The sequence below is a fragment of the Pundamilia nyererei genome, unplaced genomic scaffold (assembly GCF_000239375.1).
Source record: "Pundamilia nyererei isolate P.nyererei 1_Seehausen unplaced genomic scaffold, PunNye1.0 scaffold00030, whole genome shotgun sequence".
Classification (NCBI taxonomy): Eukaryota; Metazoa; Chordata; class Actinopteri; order Cichliformes; family Cichlidae; genus Pundamilia; species Pundamilia nyererei.
In genome coordinates, this window is record NW_005187431.1 from 1,082,813 (window position 1) to 1,108,983 (window position 26,171).

At 41.8% G+C, this 26,171-nt stretch overlaps 5 protein-coding genes across 8 annotated transcripts in view; 2 read left to right on the forward strand and 3 right to left on the reverse strand.

The window, feature by feature from the left end:
- Positions 1 to 547, reverse strand: part of oxnad1 (oxidoreductase NAD-binding domain containing 1) — a 19,241-nt gene extending 18,694 nt beyond the window's left edge. For all 3 annotated transcript variants that reach the window (XM_005728780.2, XM_013909762.1, XM_013909761.1), the window contains exon 1: positions 383 to 547. The gene's annotated coding sequence lies outside the window, so the exon portion shown is untranslated. The remainder of the gene's footprint in view (positions 1 to 382) is intronic.
- Positions 548 to 1,480: 933 nt separating this feature from the next.
- Positions 1,481 to 1,816, forward strand: LOC102197556 (proline-rich protein 15-like). The gene has a single exon (XM_005728915.1). It carries the CDS (start codon positions 1,481 to 1,483, stop codon positions 1,814 to 1,816), a length of 336 nt encoding a protein of 111 aa, XP_005728972.1.
- A 1,721-nt stretch (positions 1,817 to 3,537) lies between these two features.
- wipf3 (WAS/WASL interacting protein family member 3) lies at positions 3,538 to 13,220 on the forward strand. Of its 2 annotated transcripts, none has more exons than XM_005728782.2 (8): positions 3,538 to 3,852; positions 5,952 to 6,049; positions 6,404 to 6,545; positions 8,364 to 8,525; positions 8,641 to 9,363; positions 11,899 to 12,033; positions 12,176 to 12,280; positions 12,381 to 13,220. In XM_005728782.2, the coding sequence occupies exons 2-8, from the start codon at positions 5,969 to 5,971 to the stop codon at positions 12,419 to 12,421; spliced, it is 1,389 nt and encodes a 462-aa protein (XP_005728839.1). In that variant the 5' UTR covers positions 3,538 to 3,852; positions 5,952 to 5,968; the 3' UTR covers positions 12,422 to 13,220. The 2 variants fall into 2 exon arrangements, with proteins under 2 accessions (XP_005728839.1, XP_005728840.1); XM_005728783.2 differs by having other exon boundaries at positions 12,176 to 12,277.
- A 54-nt stretch (positions 13,221 to 13,274) lies between these two features.
- On the reverse strand, positions 13,275 to 17,933 carry LOC102212788 (peptidyl-prolyl cis-trans isomerase FKBP14-like). Its single transcript, XM_005728784.1, has 4 exons — positions 17,586 to 17,933; positions 14,504 to 14,655; positions 13,901 to 14,028; positions 13,275 to 13,733 (listed from the first exon to the last, which is right to left on the reverse strand). The coding sequence occupies exons 1-4, from the start codon at positions 17,780 to 17,782 to the stop codon at positions 13,575 to 13,577; spliced, it is 636 nt and encodes a 211-aa protein (XP_005728841.1). The 5' UTR covers positions 17,783 to 17,933; the 3' UTR covers positions 13,275 to 13,574.
- Positions 17,934 to 18,683: 750 nt separating this feature from the next.
- LOC102213072 (acetylcholinesterase collagenic tail peptide) lies at positions 18,684 to 25,608 on the reverse strand. Its single transcript, XM_005728785.1, has 18 exons — positions 25,185 to 25,608; positions 24,481 to 24,601; positions 24,285 to 24,394; positions 24,052 to 24,171; positions 23,763 to 23,807; positions 23,575 to 23,601; positions 22,673 to 22,744; positions 22,509 to 22,571; positions 22,393 to 22,419; positions 22,249 to 22,293; positions 22,047 to 22,082; positions 21,888 to 21,968; positions 21,621 to 21,717; positions 21,382 to 21,521; positions 21,105 to 21,224; positions 20,739 to 20,868; positions 20,125 to 20,227; positions 18,684 to 18,858 (listed from the first exon to the last, which is right to left on the reverse strand). The coding sequence occupies exons 2-18, from the start codon at positions 24,581 to 24,583 to the stop codon at positions 18,789 to 18,791; spliced, it is 1,389 nt and encodes a 462-aa protein (XP_005728842.1). The 5' UTR covers positions 24,584 to 24,601; positions 25,185 to 25,608; the 3' UTR covers positions 18,684 to 18,788.
- Between the last annotated feature and the right edge of the window lie 563 nt (positions 25,609 to 26,171).

Below are 26,171 nucleotides of genomic sequence, written 5' to 3' on the forward strand. Positions count from 1 at the left end.
GAGCCTCTAATGAATAATAATAATGAAATAGTAATAAAACTGTAACATTATAACACATTGAGCCTTACTGACAGACTCCAGAGACAAACTACAATGCAGGGACAAGCAAATGTACCCGGAAGGAACACATGAGAGTGCCTCGGTGGATGAAACTGAATGAATCTGGCGGAGAGCCAAACTGTTCCCATTAAATTTGAATTTACAGCAGCACTAGCGCACGTTTAGAGCAGTAAAATGACGTCAATAGACACCTGAAATGTAATGATTTTTAACTCAGGCTATAATTTAAATCCATGCGGTTGAACTGAACGCTACCGAGCAGCAATCCAGCCACGACGGGTATTAATTGCGCTATTAACTCGTTGAATAAACGTTTCACTACCTCATTCTTCTCCTTTGCACGACAGGCCAGAGCCTAAAAAACAGGACGTCCAAACACTGAAACGTAATTTGGCTCTCTGGCTTAGGGTTGGGCCGCTTTGACAAAGGAATCTTCTTCTTTTTTTCTTTTCTTTTTTGTTACTGAGGAGGCTGTACGATCCCGTGGGTCGTGTTGCCGTGCAACGACACGCCCCGCCTACCATCCCAATGTATTCACCTGAACCGTGTTCACGTGACAAGCGCAAAGGGTCCAATCCAATCAGGATGGAGGACAGGTGTTTCTTCATCAAAGTTTCGGAGGCGGAAACCTGCTGGTTTAGTGTAAGCCGCTCCTTATTAGTCTGTCACTTCATTTGTTTTCTTTTATCAAGAACTGCTGAGGAGTAGAGCGGAGTTGTTTGATAAGAGAAACATAAAAGAAAGAAAAGGTTTTGTTGCTGGGAAGTTTAAGGAGACAGAGTACTTGGCTCGTGCGTAAGATGGATACGTCTACGAACCTTTGAAGGACTGTTGTCACTGCTGTTCCAGGTGTTGCACCAGTAAAGAAGAGGACACCGAATGCTGTTTATAGATAGCTCGTCACGATTAAAAGCCCGACGCTGACACTTTTATTAGGGTCGTTTTAACTGTCCACGCCACCTCTTGCAACACAGGTAGGATAAGTGTTTCTGAGTCCTTTTTGCGTATTGATCGCCTTTGAATCTCGGTTTGGGTTTGCACTTCTACTCTCAGACTCATTAAACCAGTTTTACAGCGACGCTAAATATGGTTACACTGGTTATTCATAGGATTAGTTGGCAAGACACCTCTCACTCATCTAAAATATATGTAGACAGGCAAACATTTAGGTAAAGTGTAATTTAAGACATTAAAACAGAAATTACACTTGTAGTAATTATGAGAGTAGATATAAGGCTGTAGAACAGCATGAATACTAAACCAACTATATATATATATGTATATATGATAAAAGAATGACAAACTGGCCCCTCAAATTGGATTATATTAAAGGACAAATACTGTAAAAGATGATAAAATCTTAAAAATTATTGATGGGTTGCGTTCCTCTTTACAGGTCACTGCATCCCTTTAGTCAAAGATGACAGAGAGGACCCCATGGTGGAAGGCATTCCTGCCAAAGAAAAAGGCCCCCAAGGATCAAGCCTTTGATGTGAACTTTGACCCTTGGGCAAAATCCTCTCCTGCAGCCTCCAAGGCCTCCCAGCCGGTGTCCAACAACAGCTCCAGCCTGCTCAGCGATGAAACCTTCGACGACTCCCGACTGGACTCGGTCTTCAATGAGCAGACTTGTCGCAGGAACATGAATATATCGCGCTCAGGCCGATTCAAAGAAAAGAAGAAGATCCGTACAACTATTCCAATAGAGCAGAAAGAGAAAGAGAACGTGACGTCTGGGAGAGAGGATGCACGGTGACAGCAAGGAGTAAAAAGCCGGGCGATCAAAGACTGCTTTACAGAGATGCTTGAAGACGGAGGAGAAGAAGAAATCAAGGTCTATGAAGATGTTTCACTCTCATGAAGCATGCCAGGAATTCTGCTGATTTTTTTTCTTTTTTTATATGTTGGTGATAATGAAGACGATGAGCATTCAAGTTTTAGCCCAATACTGGAAAAAAGGATGATTTTAGACATTTGTTGATGCACTTTGCCAGAAAGCCAAAAAAACAGTGTCAGCAATATTACACTTAGAAAACAGGAATGCCCTTTCTCCTTTCAGTGCTCCATATGTGTTTCAGGAAGGAACTGCTCATAAAATGTTTACATTTTTTCTGTAATAAGATTAATAGAAAATAATATCTAATAATATAAACCTAATAATGAAGGATATGTGTAACAATAATTTTACAGTGCTTTTTATAAGGGCTATAAGGGTGTTTATGAAGGTGTAAATGGTTCCTTTATGTGTGTGTGTGTGTGTGTGTGTGTGTGAAGAAAACAGAGAGAGAGAAAAATGGTTTGTTAGCAGCGCTTAATCAGATGCACAAAACTTGTCAGCAAAATGCATAAAATACTTCAATGAAGGATTCAAATTGACGTATTGCACAAAGCCTTTAGCAAAGCCATCACTGCTGAAATATCCAGGCAGTTGAAATGAGGACAAGGAAGTGATGTTAATTTCTTTTTAAGACTTCTCTGCTTTTGGATGGCCTCTGAATAGTTTTACATGAAGGCAAAATATGAGAAATAAATCTGACATCTGCTACAGCTGATTGGTGTGTGTCTATGTGCTTCACGAATCCCCATTTGTTGATGGATTAACCCACGCAGTGCAAAGTTTGCTTCTTCGTCCCCATTAAAAACAACTTTAACACAGAAAAGCCCATCAACAACAACAACAATAACACCAAATAAGGAAATAAATAAGAAAATCTGAAGATGGAGTAAAGCAAAAAACACCCCACCTAAAAACATGTCAGTAAATTTGGCAGCTGTGTTGAGAGTGACAACCTTGTGTGTTCTCATCACAATGTCTAAAAAAAGCACTCACAAGGAATTACAGCTAATTAAATAGAGCAGGTAGTAGATGTTAAGCCCAGGTGTGAGTCACAGGTAGTTAAAAGGAGGAGTATGCCAGTGTCGCGGCATTCTTCTGTCACTGTTTAAGGTGTGTATCTGTGTGTGTGCACAGTGCATGTCAAAGGTTATAATTGATATACCTTTTACAATTCAAATTCAAATTCAAATTTTATTTGTCACGTACAATGACACCATATTTATTGTCGGCTGTCTCATAGCTGCTAAAGTGCAACAGTTAAACGTGTAAGTGTGAAGTTGTGGGTGCACAAATGAATAAGACCGACTTGTAATACCATATCTTCAACACAAGGGGCAATAATGTACCGCCAGTAGACTGTCATACAGCAACAAACTGCAATGAACAGGAGGAAGATATACTTAGAAAAAACAAACTGTAGTTTTGTAGGGGGCAAAGAATTTACTTCAGACGTCTTTACCGCGCAGTCAGAACCCACAGTCGTGGATACACAATGCTTGTCTCCTTCCACTGGTGTAACTCAATAAGAGGGAAAGTCTTTTGGCTCCTTCAGCACGGACGAAGCCAAGGACACTGATCCTGCTTCTCTCTCTCTCTCTCTCTCTGTGTGTGTCTCTGTGTCGTTGACTGTGGAGCAGTGAGGTGTGGCTTTACTCTGTGCGCCCCCGACGCTGCGCTCCCAAGAGAATAAACCGAAAACAGCCAGGGCTGTTGTGCTGCAGTGTCGTCAGCGTCTCCGCTATAAACTCAAAAATTAAGCAAAATAAAGTTTGTGGAACTTTTTAAGATATCTGCAAGAGCACCACAACCCAGGCGTGTGATACGAAGTGTCCTCATTTGACTAAATATAACCTGGAAACTTTCTCACAAGTGTCCCGCTATGAAGAGGGCACTGCGCTAACGGACCACACTGAAGTTCTCTCTGCAAACAGGTGAAGTTCTGACATTTTCTGAAGGTAGGGCGATTTCTTAACGAGTGCACTTTTGCATGTAACGGTTTAATGTTTTTATTCTCACAGAAGTTTGTAATGAAATGTTTAAAAATGCAGGTCCAAATAGAAATGTTTATAGCAGATGAATTGGATTTATTCGAGCTCCCTGCACAGGCATGGAGCATCAAGTGTACACACCCTTTTTTTAAAATGTCCTTTCAGATACATTTTGCATTACAAAAATGTATTGGAAGTTTTATGGGCAATAATGAGTGAATAATAATAATAATGAATGAATAATATAAAAACATAAATAAATAAAACATACATGGACATTACTTAAAACCACTGTGTTGTGCTAATCCTGGCTGTTATTCTTGGGCTGGGTTTGCAAAATTAGCCATTCTTTGTGAAGACGTATCACAAATTGGTTGGGATTTTTGTAACGATTATAAAATATGGAAATAAATTACTAGAAAATAAAAAGTGTGATCCATCTTTTTTTTGGCTGCAGCAGCTGTCATATCAGATCTTCTTTCTGGGGAAGATTAAGCTCATACTTGAGGTACAAAGAAAAGCAACAACTGCTGTGAGAGGTGTACTCACCTCACTTACTTCCCCACCTGTTCTGGAAGACCTCATCTGACCGGTGTCCAGCTTCCCCCCTTTAGAGAGCTAAACTGGCAGTGTCACTGAGGCTGCTTGACACAGTTATGAAGATAGAAATAGCAACAGAGGACAGCCTGCCACTTGCAAAGAGGGAAAGCATGAACTGCACACAGACAGAATACCAGTAGCGTGATTCAGATCCGTTACTTCCATTACAAAAACATATTCAAGTAAAGGTATTTGCTAGCCATAAAATTACTTAATTAAAAGCACTTATTGTGCACTTATGTTTATTGACAGTGCTTTTAATATCTCTTGTCTTTGGATAACTTAAGCATTTTATGGCACTAAAGCTTAACAGTTCAGGTAATTTCAATATACTTTCTGTGCTGCTTAGTTGTTTAATCCACAATAAAGAACCATATTATGAGGTCATCATATGTTTACATGTTTGAAAACTATTTCCAACAAGTGAAACTATCCTGATGTTGGAAAACAGTTGTGTTTCCAGCTTCTCCTGTCTCATACAACAAGGCTTTAAATGGAATAAGAAGTAAGCAAATGTTCCCAAACCAATCCAAAAATTAATTACGCCATTTGGAGATCAATGGATTGAAAGTGTAGGGGAACTTGTAACTGAATAAAACCATCAAATAAAGTACACAAGTTTAAATTTGGACTGAAATAGTGTACTTGAGTAATTGTGCTTAGTTCTCTTCCCCCAGACGACAAGAGAGATGTGTTCAACAAAAACAGGTTCTGTTGTGTGCTTTATTAAATTGCTAAAGAGGAGCATGTGCAAATTCCACAGCCTGAGGTTTGTGCACAAACCTCAGGCTGTTTTCAGCCGGTCAGCCGAGGAAGACAGCTTATCAAAAATGCATGATGTCAAGATGGTGGGTGGACATGTCAGCGACTGTCACTGTGGACCATTTACAAGCTGTAGAAGCTGAAACATGTGACATGACTCTGTACACAAGCTGTTTCCTGGAACGCTGTTGTAGTGGACATTTAGCGGGGCTTTGATTACTGAACCAGTAGCTCTTAAAAGCTTTCTTTGCACAGTTACACTCAGTACAACCTGAAACATAAAAGAATAGAACAGTGTGTTGGGACACTGTTGTTGTTTCCTCTGGACTTTCCTTAATTTCTTTTCCATGAACTTCCATACAGTTACTGCAGTAAATGCCTTTGGACACTGACTCGAATAAAGGGTAGGGGTCCATTACTGTTCACACAACACTCTCCATTGTTCTAGCCTGAAGTAATCTGCCATGGGGCATTGTGGGAAAAGGAGGAGATGTGTCAGATTTCTCTGGAGAGGATGGAGCGCTTTGCTGTTTCCTGTTTTGTGCTGTATGGTGGTGAAAACTCTTCCTGTTCAGGGGAAGAGGGTGACAGGTCATCGAATGCACCCAGTACACAGTAGCTTCTTCTGACGCGGAGCGAATAAAAAACCCTCGAAGCACTGCATACAGGGTTTCCTGCAATAGAGTGCGCTTTGTCTTCTCCAGGTATTTGAGGCCGAGGCATGCCGGTTCCCCCACCTCCCCCTCCGCCTCCACCAGCAGCCCCGCCACCCCCACCGCCACCCAGTGCTGCCCTGCCACAGGTATAAGATTCTTCCAGCAACTCTCTTATGCAATTGCAAACACTCATTGTGTTCTTCTTGCTGATCATCGACCATCTGGAGCTCATTTGCATTATTAATTGAGCTAGTATACACACACACACACACACACTGACTTAGACACACACAACCCAGACAGCAGGCTGTCAGTGGCAAAAGAGTGTTACGTTACCCCAGCAGGCTCATAGTGTCCTCTTGTTAAATGAGCTGCTGCAGCCAGCGAACAGGGCAAAGACATGGCTCAGTAGATTCTGGATACAGCAGTAAAGGTCTGTCTGCAAAAACAAAAAAGTGATCCTCTCCACTCTTACTTCTTTTTGTTCTGTTTTTCTTCAGTGTCCATTAGATCCTCCCAAGGTCCAGTTTAGCGGAGGAGGAGGAGGTGGTGGAAGGAATGCCCTGCTGGCAGACATCCAGAAAGGAACCAAGCTCAAGAAAGTCACGCAGGTCAACGACCGCAGCGCCCCCGTCGTCAATAGTAGGTCCCACAACATGACCATCCTATAGCCTGCACATATACAGACACACTCAGTTTGTTTTCTCTAAATGTTACATCCTTACATCACAGTAGCGCCCACTCAGCCACTCTCGTAGGTGAATGGGTGCTTCATATAGTGTGTGTCTGTAGTTTGAAATATGCCAGTGTGATGTGTTCTCGTGAAACACTCGACATATTAAAGTGAAGGACAAAGAAGGGGAGAAGACTGGGGGATGTTTGGTGTCTTTGTGCTATATTTGAACTCACAAGGCCAGTGCACGCTTCAGGAAGGAATGCCCTATAGCTGATTAAGACGCAGGAAGAACAGACAGATGGTACTATATACACTGACACAATAGAAAAGGCAAAAACACTGTGCACTGTCACCACTCAACACACCCTGTGCAATATCACTAAAGACTGTGAAACAGATATGCGTGCGTGCTGTGTGCAGTGTTGGTCAAGTTACTTGAAAAAAGTAATCAGTAACTAATTACTTTATGTGTATAGATGAAGACAAGATCATTAGGACCCTCTGAAATTTTTAATTTCCAAGTCCTTTTAAACAGAGCAAGGGATTTTAACATAGCTTTTCTAAACATTGTAGTTTTATTTTTTTGGATGCTTATCTTATTTGACTTTGCACAAAAAATAGTTTTACAAAAAGAAAAACTACCAGGGTCTTCAGTTCAACACACATATTATCAGTAGATTTCAAGTCAGTCAGCAATGTTGACTTTGGTCTTCTGGAGGTTCTTCCAGGTTTGCTACTGACTGCTTGAGGTTTTCTACAAGATCTTCACACATTCTTATTTCTTCATGATTCCTTCCACCTTGGCGAGATTCCTAGATGCACTGAAGGGTCCCGACAACATAACACCCACACCGCAGTGTTTCACTTTGGGAACCCTGTTCTTGGGTTGTACGTCTCTCCCTTCTTTCTCCAAACTTAAGCAGAGTAAGCAGAGCTCTGGTTTAATCTCATCTGACTAAAGGACATGTTTCCAGTTTACAAAATCTTTCTCCAGGTTGTACTTGGCCTACTCCAGTCTGGCCTGAAGGTGTTTCTTTTGCAAAAGTTGAGTTTTTCTTGTTCTGTAACCTCAGACTCTATTCCTGTGCAGGGTTCTAGTGAATATCTTCCGTGAGACAGTCTGACAGTTTCTGACTACAGTCATTCATCAGTATCAGATTCTTTGAGATCTTTTGCTTCTTACCTCTGCCAGACTTGTTCTGTACTGTGCGGCTCTCTTTGAAGTTTTTAATGATACATAGCACTCACTGGACTTCTTGACACTGAGAATGGTGGTGATAACTTTGTATATTCATCTCCTGTTTTGTAAGCATCAGCAATTCTTTCTTAAGTCTAAACTGATTTGTTTTTGATTTTGGCATGATGCTTTAATCAAGCAACAGCTCAGCCCCTCACTGAAGCTTCCAATTTATGTAAATTGGAAGCTTCAGTTTCAACTTGATTTTTAAAAGCTTTGAGCATTACAAAGTTAAAGCACATCATTGCACAGCAGTGGTCATTTTCTCAGGGGGCTAATAATATTGGGAGGTTAGGTAAGTGTGGTGGTGTGAAAGTTGCACATGTTTGAGTTTTTGATGTTAGCTTCATTAGGTTTTTTCCAGCACTAAAAACAAGCTCTTATTGGGACAAAACGAATGAGCTTATAAGATATACAATGTTATGTAGTGAATACATTTATAATGATATTAGACCAAATATTGTGATTGACCACATGATTTATTAAGCTTTCATGCCTTTGCACTGCTGTTATTTCATTACTAACGTGTGCATATGGCGTTCCCCAGATTCCAAGGCTAGCACAGGAGATTTATCTGGAAATGCTGGCACTTCTCAGGCCTCATCGGGTGGCATGGCACCCGTGGGGCCATCATTGAGTGGGCTATTTGCTGGAGGGTTCCCCACTCTCAGGCCTACAGGACAAAGAGACCTAGCAGGCAAAACCAGAGGTTGGTGCAAAATGTCATATTCTTGCTCATAGATATATTTATGATTTGTCAGTAGTCACAATAACATTTTTTCCCTTTCAAATGGCTCCTCTTGGGTGTGTTTGTTCTGTTTAAGTGTCTCGATCGAGCTCATCAGTCTCTCTGAAGCCTCTGTGGAACCCTCCTTCATCGGCCGACTCCAGCAGCTTCCCTGAACCCGACAGGAAAGCGGAGATCCAAACCTCCGTCCACCGCCTACTCGCCCCCTCGGCCTCTGCTCCTCCCTCCCCCTCTCACAGCAGCATGCACCCGCCGCCTTTCCCTCCTTCCACTCCCCTTCCACCTGCCCCTCCCTCTGCTCCTCCCCCACCTCCCCCGCCTCAGGCCTTCCAGGACCGGCCAGGTAACAAGCCTCCCCCTCTCCCCTCCTGCCCTCCACCTCCACCTCCATCCCAGACTACCAAGCCCATGTGGCTCCCCATCCAGCACTCGCAACACTCATCTGTCTCCCAGCCCTCTCCTCCTCCTGCTCCTCCTCCTCCACCACCGCCTCCAACTGTCCAGCCTCTGTCAACTATCCCAGGGGACCATTCTTCGGGGTACTTCTACTCTCCGCCTTCATCTGCAGTCTACTCTGAAACTTCAAGGTTCCCTGTTCTTCGGGACAGCCCCCTGGGACCGCCTCCCCCACCTCCGCCTCCCTCTCTGCCACCTTCCATTACTCCAAGCTGCCCGTCTACCCTACCTCCACCACCACCCAAAGTGGCTCCAGTGCCTTCCCCAGCAATGCGCTCTCTGCCTCCCTCATACCCTTGCAACGCTCCCACGCGACGGCCACCAGCTATACCCAGGAGTGCAGGTAGGTGGACAACAGGATGTAAAAATGCTTCTTTAATGCCACTTGTGTTTATAAATATAAACCTGTTGCCTGTTACATGTTTTTTCCATAATTGAAACGGATAAAGTCTGTATGAAAGATAAAAAGTTTAAACCACTGCTTCATGCCTTTGGAAAATCTTTTGAATTCTGTCTTTATGCGAGAAATGATTCAGTCATGTAAATGGAGCTGACTCGATATATTAATGGTGATGATATAAAAAGAAGGAAAATTAAAAGAAAATCTGAAAGAAAACGATTGCGCTGAAGCAATGTTTTAGAGATCAGAAAACAAGTTCAGCTAAGGGTGTGGCCTAAGAAAGTTCCCAATAATAGTTGTAAAAGATGGAAGTAGCTACTGTGACCTCACCGACTGGTTAGCGAAGGGTTGTTGTGAAGCCCCAAGCTTCAAGAGCAGTTTCACCATTGCTATGTGCTTTTTAAAACTGGACATGATGTTTGAGGTGGAGGACCTGACTGAGAGACCAAGGGACAATATCTTATCCTAAATCATACCTAGCCATACTTTACTCTAAATGTGGATTACATAATGGTTAAGGTAATTAACTCATTAGGAAGTGTCTACTGAGATAAATCAGGTAAGTAGTGGCGTCATTTTTTGGAGAGGGTCAAAGTTCAATAGAATCTGGTATCTTTTTGTACCAGAGGAGTCAAGCCCTTTTTGCCATAAGAAAGAAGACAGGTTTAAACCCATCCATGTAGATTAGAATATCTTTATTGCCACTATTACATGCAACAAGTACAGCATAATTAGCCTCAATCTCAACAGTGCAAAGATCACTCACATCATAAAAACGACATAAAACTGTATAAGAGATAAAAGTAAATACAAAAGTCAAAAGCAGCCTTCCTCCATTCTCACAACCCCTTCTTGCACAAAACACGTAGGCAGTTATAGGCAGTTAACCAGCATGAAATGAAAATAGGAAAATTGGTGACACCCGGTTTATCTTTGTGCAGAAAAATGAGTGTATATCACAGCTGGTGTGCTGATTAGGTTCTGAAGTCTATCCTTCCACAGTGTTTTCTCTATTCCTCTCCAGTGTCTACAGGCCAGACTCGAAGCTTCTCAAAAGCAATTTAATTCAGTTAAATTCAGTTTTATTTATATAGCGCCAAATCCCAACAACAGTTCCCTTCAGGCATTTTACATTGTAAGGTAAAGAGCAATACAATAATACAGAGAAAACAGAGACAATCTCAATAATTAGATGAGCCCTTATGAACAACTGGCAACAGTGGGAAGGAAAAACTCACTTTCAAAAGGAAGAAACTTCTGGCAAAACCAGGCTCAGGGAGGGACAGCCATCTGCCGTGAGTAGTTGGGAGTGAGGGGAGGAGGACGTTACAAAGACATGGTGTGGAAGAGAGCCAGAGATTAATGATAACTAATGATTACATGCAGAGCGGTGTATAAACACATTGTGAGTGGAAAGAAAAACAGGTATTAGGACTGCTGATCCAGCCCTAAAAGCTTTATCAAAAAGGAAAGTTCTAAGCCTAATCTTAAAAGTAGAGAGGGTGTCTGTCTCCTGAATCCAAACTGAAAGCTGGTTCCACAGACGAAGGGTCTGAAAGCTGAAGGCTCTTCCGCTCCCATTCGACTTTTAAATACCAAACAAACCACAAGTAAGCCCGCAGTCTGAGAGTGAAGTGCTCTGTTGGGGTGATACGGTATTAAGAGGTCTTTAAGCCAAGCCAACTTTATTTAAAAAGCGCTTTAAAAACAGTGAGCACTGACCAAAGTGCTGAACGGAACTAAAACAATAAAAACATAAAAGCTAAAAATAAAATAAAAGTTGAAATAACAGTAACAATATAAAAAGGCAATGAAATCCAAATGAAATTACCATTCTATACTGGGTTTAAAAGCCAAACTGAAAGGGTGAGTCTTCAGACGAGATTTAAGATATGATGGGGCCTGATTATTCGAGACCTTGTATGTGAGGAGAATGATTTTAAATCTGATTCTGGGTGTAACAGGGGAGCCAGTAAAGAGAAACCAGTATAGGAGAAATATACTCTCACTTTCTTGTTGCTTTCAATACTCTTGTTCAGCTGGAGGCTTTTCAGGGAGTTTTAGGACAGCCTGATAATAATGAATTACAGTAGTCCAGCCTAGAAGTTTTAAATGCATTAACTAGTTTTTCAGCATCACTCTGAGACAGGATATTTTTAATTCTAGAGATATTTTATAAATGGAACTAAGCAGTCCTACGTGTTTGTTTAATACGCGCAATGAAGGACATATCCTGGTCAAAAAGAAATCCAAGATTCCTCACAGTGTTACTGGAGGCCAAGATAATGCCATTCAGAGTAAGCATCCGGTTCAACATTATATTTCTAAGATTTATACGGCAAAGTACAATAACCTTAGATTCTATATTTAGAAGCAGGAAATCAGAGGTCATCCAGGCTGAATCAAAATTCCATAAAATGTATATTTTTAGTTTTTATTTTAAATGTTCTTTTTCTTCTGATGCCCACTTATTAACAGGTGTGGGTCGACTGGCTCCTCCTCCTGCTCCCCCCGCCCGTTCCCCCACCACAGAGTTGTCCACCCGCATTCCTCCTCCTCCACCTCCTCCCATGCCCCCATCCAGTCTCAGGAATGGACATCTTCAGAGCTTAGGTAAGATTTTAAAAGGATTTTTATTGTTCAAATGTATAACTTTTATGTAAACTTTGAAAGTTAGCTTTTGCTGCTCAGCAGAAGGACATTGTTTTTTTTTAAAAAGGGTAGAAACTTCTAATCTGCATCTTCTTTACTCCAGCGGATGACTTTGAATCAAAGTTCCAGTTCCACCCTGTAGAAGACTTACCCCCACCCGATGAATTCAAGCCTTTCCCACGGATCTACCCCAGCAAAGAAAACAGTGGTAGCCACAAAGCAAAGTTACTACTCCTCAGCTTTTCTTTTCTCAGCACTGTAGTCTCATCTGCTGAGCTCTGTTTTTCTTCCTCCTTGTTCTTTTACAGTGAACCCCAAACCACCAGGGATCAGGACACACCTCCGATGAGTCATGATCTCAGCACCGTGACACGCAACAAAAAAGGACAAATCTCAGTATTCCTTCTCCTTCTTACAAGTCCTCACAGTTAAACTGACATTACTGCCATGGACTTGCATGGATAGAGGCTTTGTGTGTGTGTGTTATTGTGTTTGGTGCATTTGTGTGTGTGCGTGTGGTTGTGCATTTTCAAAGCATCAAAACAAGGACCCGTCTTATTCTGACTATGTGACCTCTGACCTTTTCAAGTACAGAATGTTTTGTGTGCATGAGAGGAGAAGCACTCGCCCTGCTTGTGCTCATAAGCTCCATTCAGACTCTACACACAGGCTAGAAGAACAGGGTCTTCCATTAATTATCGCTAACATGACTCTTGACAGTTTGTAATATGTTAACCATCATCTCTGTGCACTTGTAGTTGTAAAATTTGCTTTCAAGCAGGCAGTTTTTGTGACTACGTTGCTAAAGACAAGCAAACATACCTCAGTCTCAGCTCTTGCCTTGGTGGGTAACTAGGTGTACCATTTTCTTGCCCCTCATGTATTAACCAACACTAACACATGGGAGGACAGTGCCACCTGTTGGTTTGATCTGTCACCAACAAACAAACCAAAGCAATTAAAAAGTTTACACAGATACTTTACTTAAAAAAAAAAAAACAACAACTAATAAATGTATCTGCCTTAAACAGTGGTCCTTTTTTGAGTTGAGGCTCTTGATCCATTCAAACAATCCCAAAGCTGCACAAACAGGGCTGTAAACATGTGTGTGTTATCTCAAAAACCCCATTAAAACAACAGGTAAAGTTCTCCTGTGGTTTTGAGTTATTCTTCATTGTGTCACAACATTAATTCAGTCTTCCCAAGTTTGCCCAAAATTTATTTACATTTATAAAAAAAGAGCAAAAAACATTAACCTGATATTTCACGACAGTTTTCACACAGATATTTTGACTTGTGAAAATATCTAACAGTGGTCCCAAAAAGGATTTTCATAAACAAATCACAAAATTAAAAAACAATCTGCAACTAAACTTAACCACACACAGCGTCACGCAACACAGACTTAAAGCTTCTGTAAAACTGAAACAGACAAAAATAACCTCAAAGAGTCTCTGACAAGGATTTCCACCACGAAACACAAACCAGCGCTTCATGGGACTTCACAGTTCATCATGTTTGTAAGTGAACTCTCTAGAGGATATAAAACCGTCCTTGTTCTCATCCTCTTTGACAAAGATATCCTCCGCCATGTTCTCGTGTAGAGTGTCGTTGGGAGGGTAGCCGTGACGCTCAAACTCCTTCCTTAGATACTCTTTCACCTGGCAGACATGAAAAGAACAGGATGACTGGGACTTAAGTACAAACATAATAAAATGAATTAGAAACCACACTTTTTCCTCTTTGTACAGAAAGTAAAGTCTAGAGTGACATGGGATATGTAACCGATCCATGTAACTTCATATGTGTTTTCAATGGTTATCTTCACCTCATGCTTGGAGAGCTTCCAGTCATCGTTGAGGTCCATTTCCTGAAAGGACTCATGTGACCTAGGTCCATTTCTGATCTGTAGCACCTCGATGATAAAGGTAAGCGTGCTTTCAGGTGGAATCTTACCTGAATACAGAGAACAGGAGGGTAATGGGCAGAGATGTCAGTTCAAACTGAAATTGAATATTGCCAAAACTTCCAGTAAGCATCCAGGAAGTTTTCTTCCGTTGAAGAACACAGATGGTAAAAAGGAATAAAAAGCAAATCTATTGCTGTGAATCTGTTGGCATTAGAAAGGTTAGTTAGAAACAGAAGAGACAGATGTTATGGGTTAGAGTGGCTTGTGCTTACCGGACAAAAAAAGCACAGTATTGTTCACATGCTCCACGTAGAGAATAAGTGGACTAATGTCACTGAATGAAACCTTCATTCAGAGACATTGAATGAATTCATTCCTAGAAAGCAATTAAAAAGAACAAGAAAGACAAGTATAATAAGATGCGTGCATAATAATGTCACACTGTGAGAATTGGAGACACCAAGAAGACCGTGTCATAAAACATGCAGTGAAACTTCTTAGATATGGATGAAGCTTCTGTACCTTTTCCTTCCTTCCCATAGGCCAGTTCTGGAGGTATGACCAGTTTTCTCTTCTCTCCTGAGCACATGTTTTGCAGGCCTTTATCCCAGCCTTTGATTGCTTCTCTGATGCCCAGAGTGAACCAGATTGGCTGCTTGTCACCGCTGACTCGACTGGTCAACAAACACAGGTGTAGAAAGAGTGAAAAGTTAAGATGTAGAGATGGTCTCTGAGGTGTCATCAAAGGTCAAGGAAATTATGATGCTTTTCTCAGAGTTATAATGATTCCTGCTGATATGAATGCTCCAATCAGACAGTTTTTCTACTGCAGGCTCTATGTGATTTCAAAGACTGTGGACCTAGCCAACCGCACTGAGAGAACATTAACAAATCGACAAGCTCCATCTCAGAAGATATCAAGTGAACACTATCTTTCCAGCTGGAACTGTATGCTGCTTTAAGAACAATAAACCTTGATCACCAGTGACCCGAAAGAACTGCTTGTTAAAAAAAAAAAAAAAGACGCCTTCATGTCTGGAGAAAAGGAACTGAGGAGAGTGCAGCATGAAGGGCATTCTGCAGCCTCCTCCTTCAGTAAACACCCTCATCACCTTCAATGAGTTTGCCCTTCTCCACTTATTCTTCATTAAAACCACATCCACCCCACATCTGAGGAACCACCCCTGCTTGTTTGTCTTCTGGCCTGGTTAGAAGACAGCTGGAGAAACTACACACTACAGCAAGGACGCAGACCCTGATGGCATCAGTGCGAAGTTCTGAAGACCTGTGTTAGCCTTGTGTCTGTGTTCCTGAGTGGTAAAAGTGTTACCACCTGAGTCTAAAGCAAGAGAAAATAGCTGTATTATTGCATCATAAAAAAAAACATCTGTCTGGCAGAGAGTCATCTGGCAGTCGATGTTATTATTTATGGGATAAATAAAGTATTTTTCATTAATTCAAGAAGAGGGATATTATTTTTCCACCCACCCAGTGTCAAAACCTTACATTTGTGAGGTCCAGCCAATCTGAAGACTAAAGCTGCTTGTTGTCAGCATTGGATGCACGAGAGGTAGGGCTGTGCGATATGACCAAAATCTCATATCCCGATATAAGAGTTCTATCGTTCCGATAACGATATAAATCACAAAAATGTAACATTTTCTGTAAATTCTGTGAATCTCGGGCAGCTCGTCTTGCGGGAAGTGTTTCCAGCTGCGCGTCCTTTACCCGGAGTCAAGTGTTTTAACCGATGCATGAAACTATACATTTTTAGACATAAGTTGTAAAGGCCGCCGTTTTCTTTGTGAGTATTTATTACACGGCGTGCTGCGGGGAAAAGCCTGTTCTAACGTTTGAGTCGAAGGTTTATTTTTTTATCACCTGGCGGCTCCTTTTTAATTCTCATCCGTTAATAATCTGCTCTTTCACGTGATTCAGTTTATTTTGAAAAGTCTCAACAGGATCTTAAGCTTTATTGTGAAAGGTTTATGTGGAACATAAACAAGCGGACACGCGATGGTTTTACCGTAGTTGTTGCTAACCACAACACATAAAAACAGGCACTTGTCCGTCTGTAGTGTGGTTATATAAAATATAAGAGAAAGAGAGAACTTGAAGAAATTAATATAGCCACTACAGTGACCATCAAAACAATGAAAAAATATTGCTGTAAACGGTTTATTTTGCGACGCCACGAAACAAACGATAGCGTAAAATGAAACATACTTTTTTATATCATCATCCGATATATATTGTTATATCGAACAGCCCTAAGGAGAGGTGCACTAAAACATATCATATGATAAATAAGGATTATTACAGAGTATATAGAGCCCTAAATGTATCAGAGTGATGCAGTTTTAAAACCTAAATTCAATGCTATGTAAGCTAGGGCAGAGATGGAAAATGTTTTATTGCGGGGTACACAAAGTCCACTTCAATCTTAACAGACTTAATACCTGAGATGTCTTAGTATTAGAAAAAGAAGTGTAACAGTACACAGGTTCTCAGTTTTTCTGCACAACAGAGAAATATTTCTCTAGTAAATGAAAAACATCTGTTGCCACGACTCTTTGGGCATTAATTGTAAGAAAGAAATGTGTACAATTATAAAAAATGTTCTGCTAGCTCATTGCCCAGACAGTCCTGTAATTATAAAACAGAAGAATTTGTTAGTTCACAGAAAATCTACTTTACAATAATATTATTAATTTACATTATTATTATTTAATTTTTAAACTGTTAATTTGGTGTAATACAACTGTCCATGGGGGAGGTCTTTACTCTAAAACTTAAAATACAGTTAAAAGTCCAAAATTGATCCTAATCACATTTTCCAAAGCTCGCACTGGAGTCTTGGCTGGGCCCATTTTTGGCCATGAACCTAATGTTTGACACTCTTGCACTAAAGCAGGGACGTCAAACTCATTTTACATCGTGGGCCACATACAGGCCACTTCACTGGTCCAGCCCACCAGTGAAACTCCCCTTTCTGTCTGTGTAAAGAAGTTAAACTACACATTGAACCGTTCGCATGTCTTAGTATAAGGAAAAGAAGCAATTTTTAATAGTATGACTCAGTTTTTCTACATGATAAGGAAATTCTGCTGTAGTTCATGGAAGAAATCAGTCAGCATGACTCTTTGGCCATGAAATTACAGAAAAAGTTCTAGTTGCTAGTAGCTTACCATGTAATTTAAAAAAAAAAAGTTTTTGCTCATTTTAGTGAAAAGACTGAAAATTTTCTGTCATATAATTTGACTATCTATTACTTAATAACTTTGGTGTGGTATGAATGGCCCTGGGGGAAGTCTTTGACAGTAGTTAAAAGTTTTACAGCTATGTGTTCAGTGGACCAGATTGGAGTCTTTGCCCGGCCTATTTTGGCCCACGGGCCTCATGTTTGACATAACATTTAACTTTGTATCCCTTGCAGATAAATGCTAACATCGACATTCGAGAGTTTTAAATCTATAAAAGCCGTTTATGAAACCAGGGTGACGTCACTGCATCTCTCCTTCAGCCAGCTCCTTCATTGCTTCCTTGACAGAGTTGCATCATCATATTTGAGCGTTATAAGCCTCGCGTTAGCCATGAAACAAACCTGGAGAAAAACATGGTGCCATTCTCAAAGTATCCGTCATGATGCACCAGCAGAATGTCTCCATACTTGGACTTTCGGTGACAGAGGAAAGGTCTGTGCAGAACTTCTATCGTCACTTCAGCTTCGGGCAGCTTCCCCCCGCTGCTGACGGACACCAGCATGAAGGAGCAGAGCCAGCTCAGCACAACCAGCAGCATGCTGACACAGTCAGCTTTCAGAAGAAACAGCCTGTTGAACAAAGAGCTAAAAAGTTTCTAACAGACTTGCTGCAGCATGAAAACGTGCAGCTGTTCCTCTACGTGGCAGAGACAAGTCGCTGCAGGAAGTTTTCCTCTGATTGGCTGATCGTTTTTCGGCAGCCCCACCCACAGACAATCCCCCTCACAACTTTCCTTTGGCAACATCTGAATGAATCTTTATTAGTGTACAGTGCTTCATGAAACGTACAGTCATGCAGGCAGATTATCAGCTAATTACAGTTTAATGAATGATTTGATGTATCCCCCACATGCTGCTGCAATAATCAAATATGATCCTTTTTTGGATGACATTCATTTTTTCCCATCTCTTCCATCTGAGTTATTTGGACATTCATTTCTAAAAGGCCTCACTTTGGCTTGGATATTTACAGCATTGGTTAAAGCGGTCTGTCGTGCACTAAAAAAACACATTTACATGCAATATGACAGCATTGCACTTCATCAATATACTGCATTTTTTTTGTAATATATTGCACAGGAATAAACACACTTACACACCCCTGATTTGTATACTACAGTACATATATCTCTATATCTTTTTCATATTAAAAAGTGCTTTATAACACAGCTTATTTCTGCATTAACAGTCAGCAAGTCATACACAACTATTTCGTATGATACAAACAAGAAATCATTAAAATGTTTCCCAACAGTTCCAGTGTCCGTAACAGTGCTGCAGCCGATGAAGTGACACTAGCAAAGAGCTGTTTTCTGAGGTCAATTAGAGATTACACCCCCCGTGACCTTTCGTGGCTCAGAACAGGCACAAGAGCTTCCCTTAACTACTCTTTCTCAGTCTGTCCTTTATTTATTAATTAATTAATTTTTTTTTTTTTTTAAGTGGTGAGACTTCAGTTGAAATCTGAAGTACAATCCCTTTGATCACAATGATCATCAAGAGGATTTGCAAAGATCCACTGAGGCTGTTTTCAAACCTCTGAATTCAGGTGAAGTACTTGCAGCCAGTAGAATCAATGAGGCATGAGTCGGTGCATTTGAGATGCCCAAAGGACCTGCAGGAGACACAAAAACTGGTTTGTAATACGTGCAATTGATGCGCTGCATTGTCTTACAGTTATCGTGAGTGGACTATTTTTGGAAGATAAGCATACTGACTTATTTCTCAAAGCAGACCCACCATTAGATGAGCTCTTATATTCATACAGTAACACTTACTATACTTACAAAAACGCTCTCTCTGTATTTGTTTGTATCTTTGTCTGCAAACTCCTCCTATACCAACAGAGGCTTGTTTTACAAAGCAGGATTTTGGCTTATCCTTAACTTCAGGGTTAACCCTGTGTTTTGTTTAGGTGGTTCAAAATTAATCTTTTGTCTTTTGTCTTTTTTAAAGCAGCGCTGCATTTAGTGAATCCACATCAGACAATCTGGGTATGTTGAACTTTCTTCGCTGTAGACGACCCAGGAGCTGAGCAACTGAACTTGTCACACATGTGTATTTTAGGCCGCTGAAGGTTCTTAACTATATAAGAAATTATGATGCCATCATAGTCCATAAAAAGGAGCTAAACACATGTTAAAAAAAACAAAAAATCTGCATGTGAGCATCTTTATGGCTCACTAATAACATTTTATGTTTTATATTTTTTAAAGTCAGGACTCACAGAAATCCTGGCCTAAATAAAGTACGGCACTGAAAACCCCAAACTGTGCTTTTGCTATGATATAGAAATGAGATATACTGTGTTACGTCACGGGTTTGAGCATATACCAGCTGTGTACAACTTGGACAGTCTATTGCAGGGCTAACAGAGAGAGGCAGGCAACTGTTCACAATCACATTCACACCCAGGGCCAATTTAGAATTGCCAGTTAACCTAATCCGTGCATGTCTCTGGACTGTGGGACGACCCAGAGTAGCTGCAGAGAACATGCAAACTCCATGTAGAAAGGCCCGGCCAGCGGACTGTTTCAAACTGTGCTGCTCACAAAACATGTTTAAATTTCACTACGTCACCCTAACACTGATTACTACACTGCAAGAAGACAAAAGATGATGCAGTAACTAGCTCACTAGTTGCTAACACAGTACAAAATCTGAGATTGAAAACTGAAATCAACGTGAATGTGTGCCAAAAACTTCAGTTTCTCAAATGGCCATGTGAAAATGGCTCCAAATAGTCCGTCCTCACAGAGTCCCATATTAGAAATGCAGTTTTTGACACTTTAATGGATTCATCTCGAGTTATCTGGTCTCTGGAGCAAGTCTAAATGAATGGACTCTACATTTGTGTTCTGAGAGCTGTCTGTGAACATACCCAGGGAGATAAGACTTGCAGGTCTGGTAACCAAAGTCTTTTCCATCGCACTCCTCTATTCCTTCGTGCCTGTAGCCATCTCCACAGTAGGCCCACTTACAGTCTGTCACAAGGGAAAGGAGGTGAGAGGCAGCAGGAGGCAGAGGAGGGTAGGGAGAGAGAAGACATTACTAATTTCTTTGGCACTGCAGTCTGCTTCAGTGATGCCAATACAGCATTTTCTTGCTAATTTAATTGAACAGAAGCAGAGAGTAGGGAGAGGATGGCAGCAGAAAAAAGAGGGGGGTTGAGATTAATGAAAGATCAAGGAAAGGTCTCACAGTGCTTACTAGCTTTCATCCTATGCCATGTGGGATCAGACTCTGTGGTGTACTGGAGTTATGCTCTGCAGGGTACCTCATCAGCAGCAAAACCAATCTACTTTACAGTTGGAGACTCTTTTTTTTTAAATTTAGACAAATGAAAAGCAGTTTCAGCTAAATTCACATAAGCTGGATATTTGTAAGAGATAAAGAAACATAAGCAAAATGGGACATCTTGCATTATATGAGATTTCAACCTCTACAGGCTATTTCTGCAGGTGTGCAAGTTAACAAAGCAAACACAGAACTCACTGAGGCAAGAATCTGTGACAATCTGGTTTCCATCATCACACTCCTCTCCGTGCTGGGCTTGCACCTTTCCATCTCCACACACGCCAACTCTGTCTGGGACTTTCTCAGTAGACTGGTATGGCTGGAAGGGCTAGAAAAATTGAAAGAACAAGCTCCAACTTCCTCTGAGTCTAGTGGTTTGCATGTAAGATATCAAAGCATTGAGGCTAAAGTTGCAGTTTATTTTCTGGAAAGCTTTTGTGTACCATCTACAAAAAACCCCCACTTTCTTCTAGCGCTTTCAGCCTCATACCGTTGCCTTCATCAGTACATATAGTCATACAGTTGACTTGCTGCTGCTCAGTGCTGCAAATGCTTTGAAATTACCTGTATGGGCTTCCATCCATCTTTGTCTTTAAAATAAAGCATCCTCTGATCCTTCCTGAATGCTATTGCATTCTCTTGTTGTAGATGGTCCATCTCCTCCTCACTGTTTACCACAAATATCTTGTGGTGAATATCACACACACACACACACACACACACACACACACACACACACACACACACACACACACACACACACACACACACACACATTGATCAGTGAAAGCATGCCAATCTAAATACTCAATAACAGTATTGTGACAGGATGTGGTTTTACCGCTGTGACTTTATTTCCACTCCGCCGCTGTGTGTAACTTCCAAAAGGAGCATTATTTGGTCCGAGAGCACCTTCACAGTTACAGTGACCCGGTGGACCAGGAAGACCCTTATCCCCCTTTTCCCCTACTAGATAGAGACCTATAAGAAACACATAGTTTACAAAAATAAACTTGGATAACACACAAGCAGCCAGTGGGATACTGCTTCTGATTGTGTCATGTCTGTGAGCTACTATACCTGATGCAGGAGGACCAGGTGGCCCAGGGTGGCCAGTAGGACCTGGAGGTCCGGGAGGGCCCATCAATCCAGTGGCCCCAGTCTGGCCCTTCATACCCTGTGCAAATTATAAAATACCAGAAAGTAGATTACAAAGCAATTATGCAAAAAAAAAAAAAAAGTGCTAATCAATGGGAACAGCATCAGTGAGTGTGTGTGTGAGGTAAAAGACCCCACTTCACTGGCTATATTTTCCAAAACTGTTTTAAGAACGTTTATTTTTTTCACCTGTTTGCCTCTCTTCCCCGGACGCCCAGTCGGTCCTCTCTTCCCTGATGTTCCTGGCTCTCCCTTTGGTCCTTTTTCGCCCTTTGAGAGAAGCAAAAGTGAGGAATAACTGGATAAAAAGCAAATCTTTAATCTTCTTAAGTCTTTAATTACTCTTACCTTCTGTCCAAGCATCCCAGGCAAACCAATTGAACCCTGTTCAGAGACAGAATGGGAGCTTGTTGTGAGAACACTGACTTTATCATAACATGTATATGAAATACTTAACAGTAATTTATTTGGACTCTGAAACAGCCAAACCAAGAAAAACGTCTGAAATCATTTGAATTTAAAATTTAAAAAAAAAGGGAGTGTATCAAACCTTATCGCCTTTTAGGCCTACTGGTCCAGGATCACCTCGAGCTCCCTTATAAAAAAGAATTGGGGCGAGGGGAGAAAGAGAAAATGTGGATATGACACTTTTTTAGTAAGAACAGTTAGTTAGAAGATGTGACACAGAACTTGCCTTCTCCCCTTTGTAACCACGTAAACCCTGAAAAGACAGAGTAAGAGACAAGAGTACATCAGAGAGAGAAAGCTTAATAAGAATCAAACAGGTAGTCCTGTAAACATGCCACTAACCTTTATTCCAGGTGGTCCCCTCAGTCCTGGTAATCCCATGAGTCCGGGGTCCCCTTTCTCACCCTGAGAAAAAATACAACTAGATGTATTTCAGGTGTCAGGAGTAAAAAACAAAATGCACCCAAAAATGTGTCTGTGCCTGGAGGAAGAGTCATGACACTTACCTTGGGCCCCTGTGGGCCAGGCCATCCTGGAATTCCTTGTTTGCCTGGCAGGCCTGGAGCTCCAGTACGACCCTACAAAAACATCAATACCAGTAACAGTTTCTCTGCCCGCTTCAGTAAAAGTGATGTGAACACAAAAAGCTGCTCGTCTACTCTAAAACTGCACGAAGAATTTTGCTGCAAACTCATTTAGAGTCCGACCTCCAACTCAGACTCCGCTCTAGAAGCACTGCAAATTACTGGACGGGAATGAAAGCCTAATCAATCTGGGTTCTGGGCAAAAGAGCCAAACATGATAGACAACAGCCGAACATCTCCGTGACACCCGGACAAGCATTGCAGAGCTGCTGCCATGCTAAGCAATGTGCTTTCATTTAACTGCCTTTCATTAAAACCGCAGCCTGTAGAGACTCTACGGACCTGCTGTCTGTGTGTGTGTGTGTGTGTGTGTGTATGTGTGTGGAGTGATTTATCACGAAGAGCAAAGGCACTTAGAGTGATTAAAGTAGAGAAGTAGAGTGCTGGAGAGGCTGGATCAGCAGGACTAGAGTTTGGTACGAGAGCTACTGGAGCAAGGCCAAGGAAAAAGAAATACGGAGAGAGGAAGCCGGAGCAGAGGAGAAAAAAGGAACAGCAAGGTGAGGGGACAACGGGATCAAAGTTTGCTGCAGGACGAGCATCTTCTGGGACTAATGCAGCGGGACCCATTTAGCAGCTGCAGAGGATATTCTGAGCACATCAATAGACAAATCACATCACAGAGCTCCAGGATGCATCCAGGGGGGAGAATAGAGGCAGACAGTGGGGAAAATCCTGATCCCATTACACCAAGGACAAGATGACGAGATGGACCGGAGAGAGTTGAGGAGCACAAGATGTGCAGGAGAGGATGAGCAGCTCACCTTTAACCCTGGACGTCCAATTTCTCCCTGGAGGAGGACAAATGGAGGGGCAGGAGATGGGGTGCTCGTTAGAGCAGAGAAGAGCACAAGGACACACACAAACACAAATGCTTTTACAGAAAACTGCATTAGAGACATAATTCACTCACCCCCACCCCTCAAACAAAACCCTCAAAACACACACACACCTTCTCTCCCTTTGGTCCTCTTATGCCGGGCAATCCACTATGACCCTGAAAAATGTCACCAGATTTATATAAATCTCACATATCCCATAATGAGCATGGTACATTTGTAGAAAAATCAATACTAAAAAGGTTTGCGCTTGTTTAACAATATGTCCATCTGCTGTCTAAGAATGGTTTTGCTGTCAGATGGATGCTCTGTGGCTAAATCGGGCTGAATTGCTTTTAGAGAAGGATTTTGTGCAGCAGCTTATTTATTTATTTATTTATTTATTTTGAAGTAAAGCCTTACCTCTGGGCCAGTCGGACCTGGAGGTCCCGGAGGTCCAGGCGGACATCCTGGTATCACAGGCTTTGGTTTTATCTGCACCTCCCCTCCGAAAACACTCGGCTCCAACAGGCTGTTGCTGTCCTTCATTGGATCAGTAAACACACAATCAGAGAGAAAGTTCTTTTTAAGTCAGTGGCCTACATCGGGCAGGTAGGGGAGGCTGTATAGAAACAGGTGTGTTTGTGAAGACGTACAGGGCTGACCCTCTTCCAAAGCTGAGGCGGAGGAGGGAAGAGTGGTGGTGGAGGAGGTGACATGAGACAACAGGGGTCAAACCTCATCGGCTCGGCCAGGAACCTGAAGCCTGAGAGGAAAAAAGAGAGCAGTGCGCATCAGATGGAGTGGAACATGCACACACACACACACACACACACGCAAAGCTGGACTTACCTGAGCGGGCTGAGAGGATGCCGTCCATATAGGAGTGATGAGATGAGGCCCACGCAGGAGACAGAAGGATGAGAAAGGTAACTGCAATATTCTCCAGGTCCATGCTGCTGGATTACTTTTCCTAAAACGCACACAGGGCAGCCGGTTATACACACAGTACACTCTATTTCTGTTCCCTGAGCTTACTGCAGTAGTTGGCACCTGTCACTTTTCCTTATTCCCTCTTGAGGGTGTCACTATTTCATCACTTCAGTCCACTAAAGCCTCTCTCTCTCTCTCTCCTTATAGCATCATAAACTTGTTGCAGCTCCACACTGCAGCAGATTTAAACACCGCTGTAATTCCAGCCATGCACCACCACTACCACCATCACCTACCCACCCTCTGTGCCAGAATTAGACAGAGGGGAGGCCACTGCTTGTCAACAATAGTAAGATTCATTCACACAAACCATTTTAACACGCTCACACTGCATGCGGTCAATGCAGGTCAATAACAGGAGGGAGAGAGAGAGAGAAAGAGGGTGGCTTTGCATAAAGATGCTGATAAAGGCTCACGTGTCACTCCATATCACATCGTCACTGGCGCTCACTTCTTCTTCTCGCAGCCTATTGATTAAACAGTACATGCTGTCGAAACGACACCACAGCTCTAAACCACTAATAAATGTCATCCCGTGGATTTCATTTGCGCGATCTCTTTACCTTCAGCTCGAAATTGCGCCGCACTTGTTGTAGACACGCCGTCCGGCGCTCCTTTCGTCTAAATGAGATGCGCGCTGTGCAGTCCCGAGTACTGTGGCTCCTCTGACATTTGTGTAGCCAATCTGGAGAGCTAATAAATCCGATCCACTTATCGACCCGCTTCTTCACCGCCGGTCAATAACAACACAATTGCAGCTCAGAGGACCGTTTGTTTTTTTCTCTTGGCGCTCCTCAGAGCCCATCAGAGAGAGAAGCCACTGAGTGGAGCAGACACGGCGGTGTGCTGTTCAGCTCCCAGCGGGCGTGGATCGCGGGACCATTTACTGTTGTGTCATCTGGATCGGGTTCAGGACAGCTGGCCGCATAACGCAATTTAAGTTTGCGCGTGCCTGCACTGGCCTGGCACGTTCTGCGTCCTCAGTGGTGAGCTCTTTATTGGAGTAATGGCGCCCTCTGCTGGATACCTTTGTCCGTTTAATTTAATAAAATAAAATAAAATAAAATAAAATAAAATAAAATAAAATAAAATAAAATAAAATAAAATAAAATAAAATAAAATAAAATAAAATAAAATAAAGTTTCACTAACAGCTGATTGATCGAGCCTATTGGTGATAATTGTTTGTAATGTGGATTTTATCTTTATCTTTTTTACCAATTAACACTTTGGTTGTCCGATTAAATTGCACTATTTTGTATATAAAGATGAAAAATAAGACGCAATGCTGCTTCGGATACTGCAGGAAATATGTTATGTGTTAATAAAAACTTTTATTTGGATGTTTTTTTTATTTGGATGCCAGACACGAGTAAGCAACTCGTGTCTGGCTGCACTTCATCCACCCTGCCAGATGTGAAAGCAAGCTCAAAGATTACAAAGGAAAATAGACAGCTAGACAAATAGGGCCTGGTGCAAGACACTTTACCAGACTTGCAATCTGTTAGCGCAGGTGCCTGTCTAGTAAGTGGTGGAGCGGGTGGCCAAGAT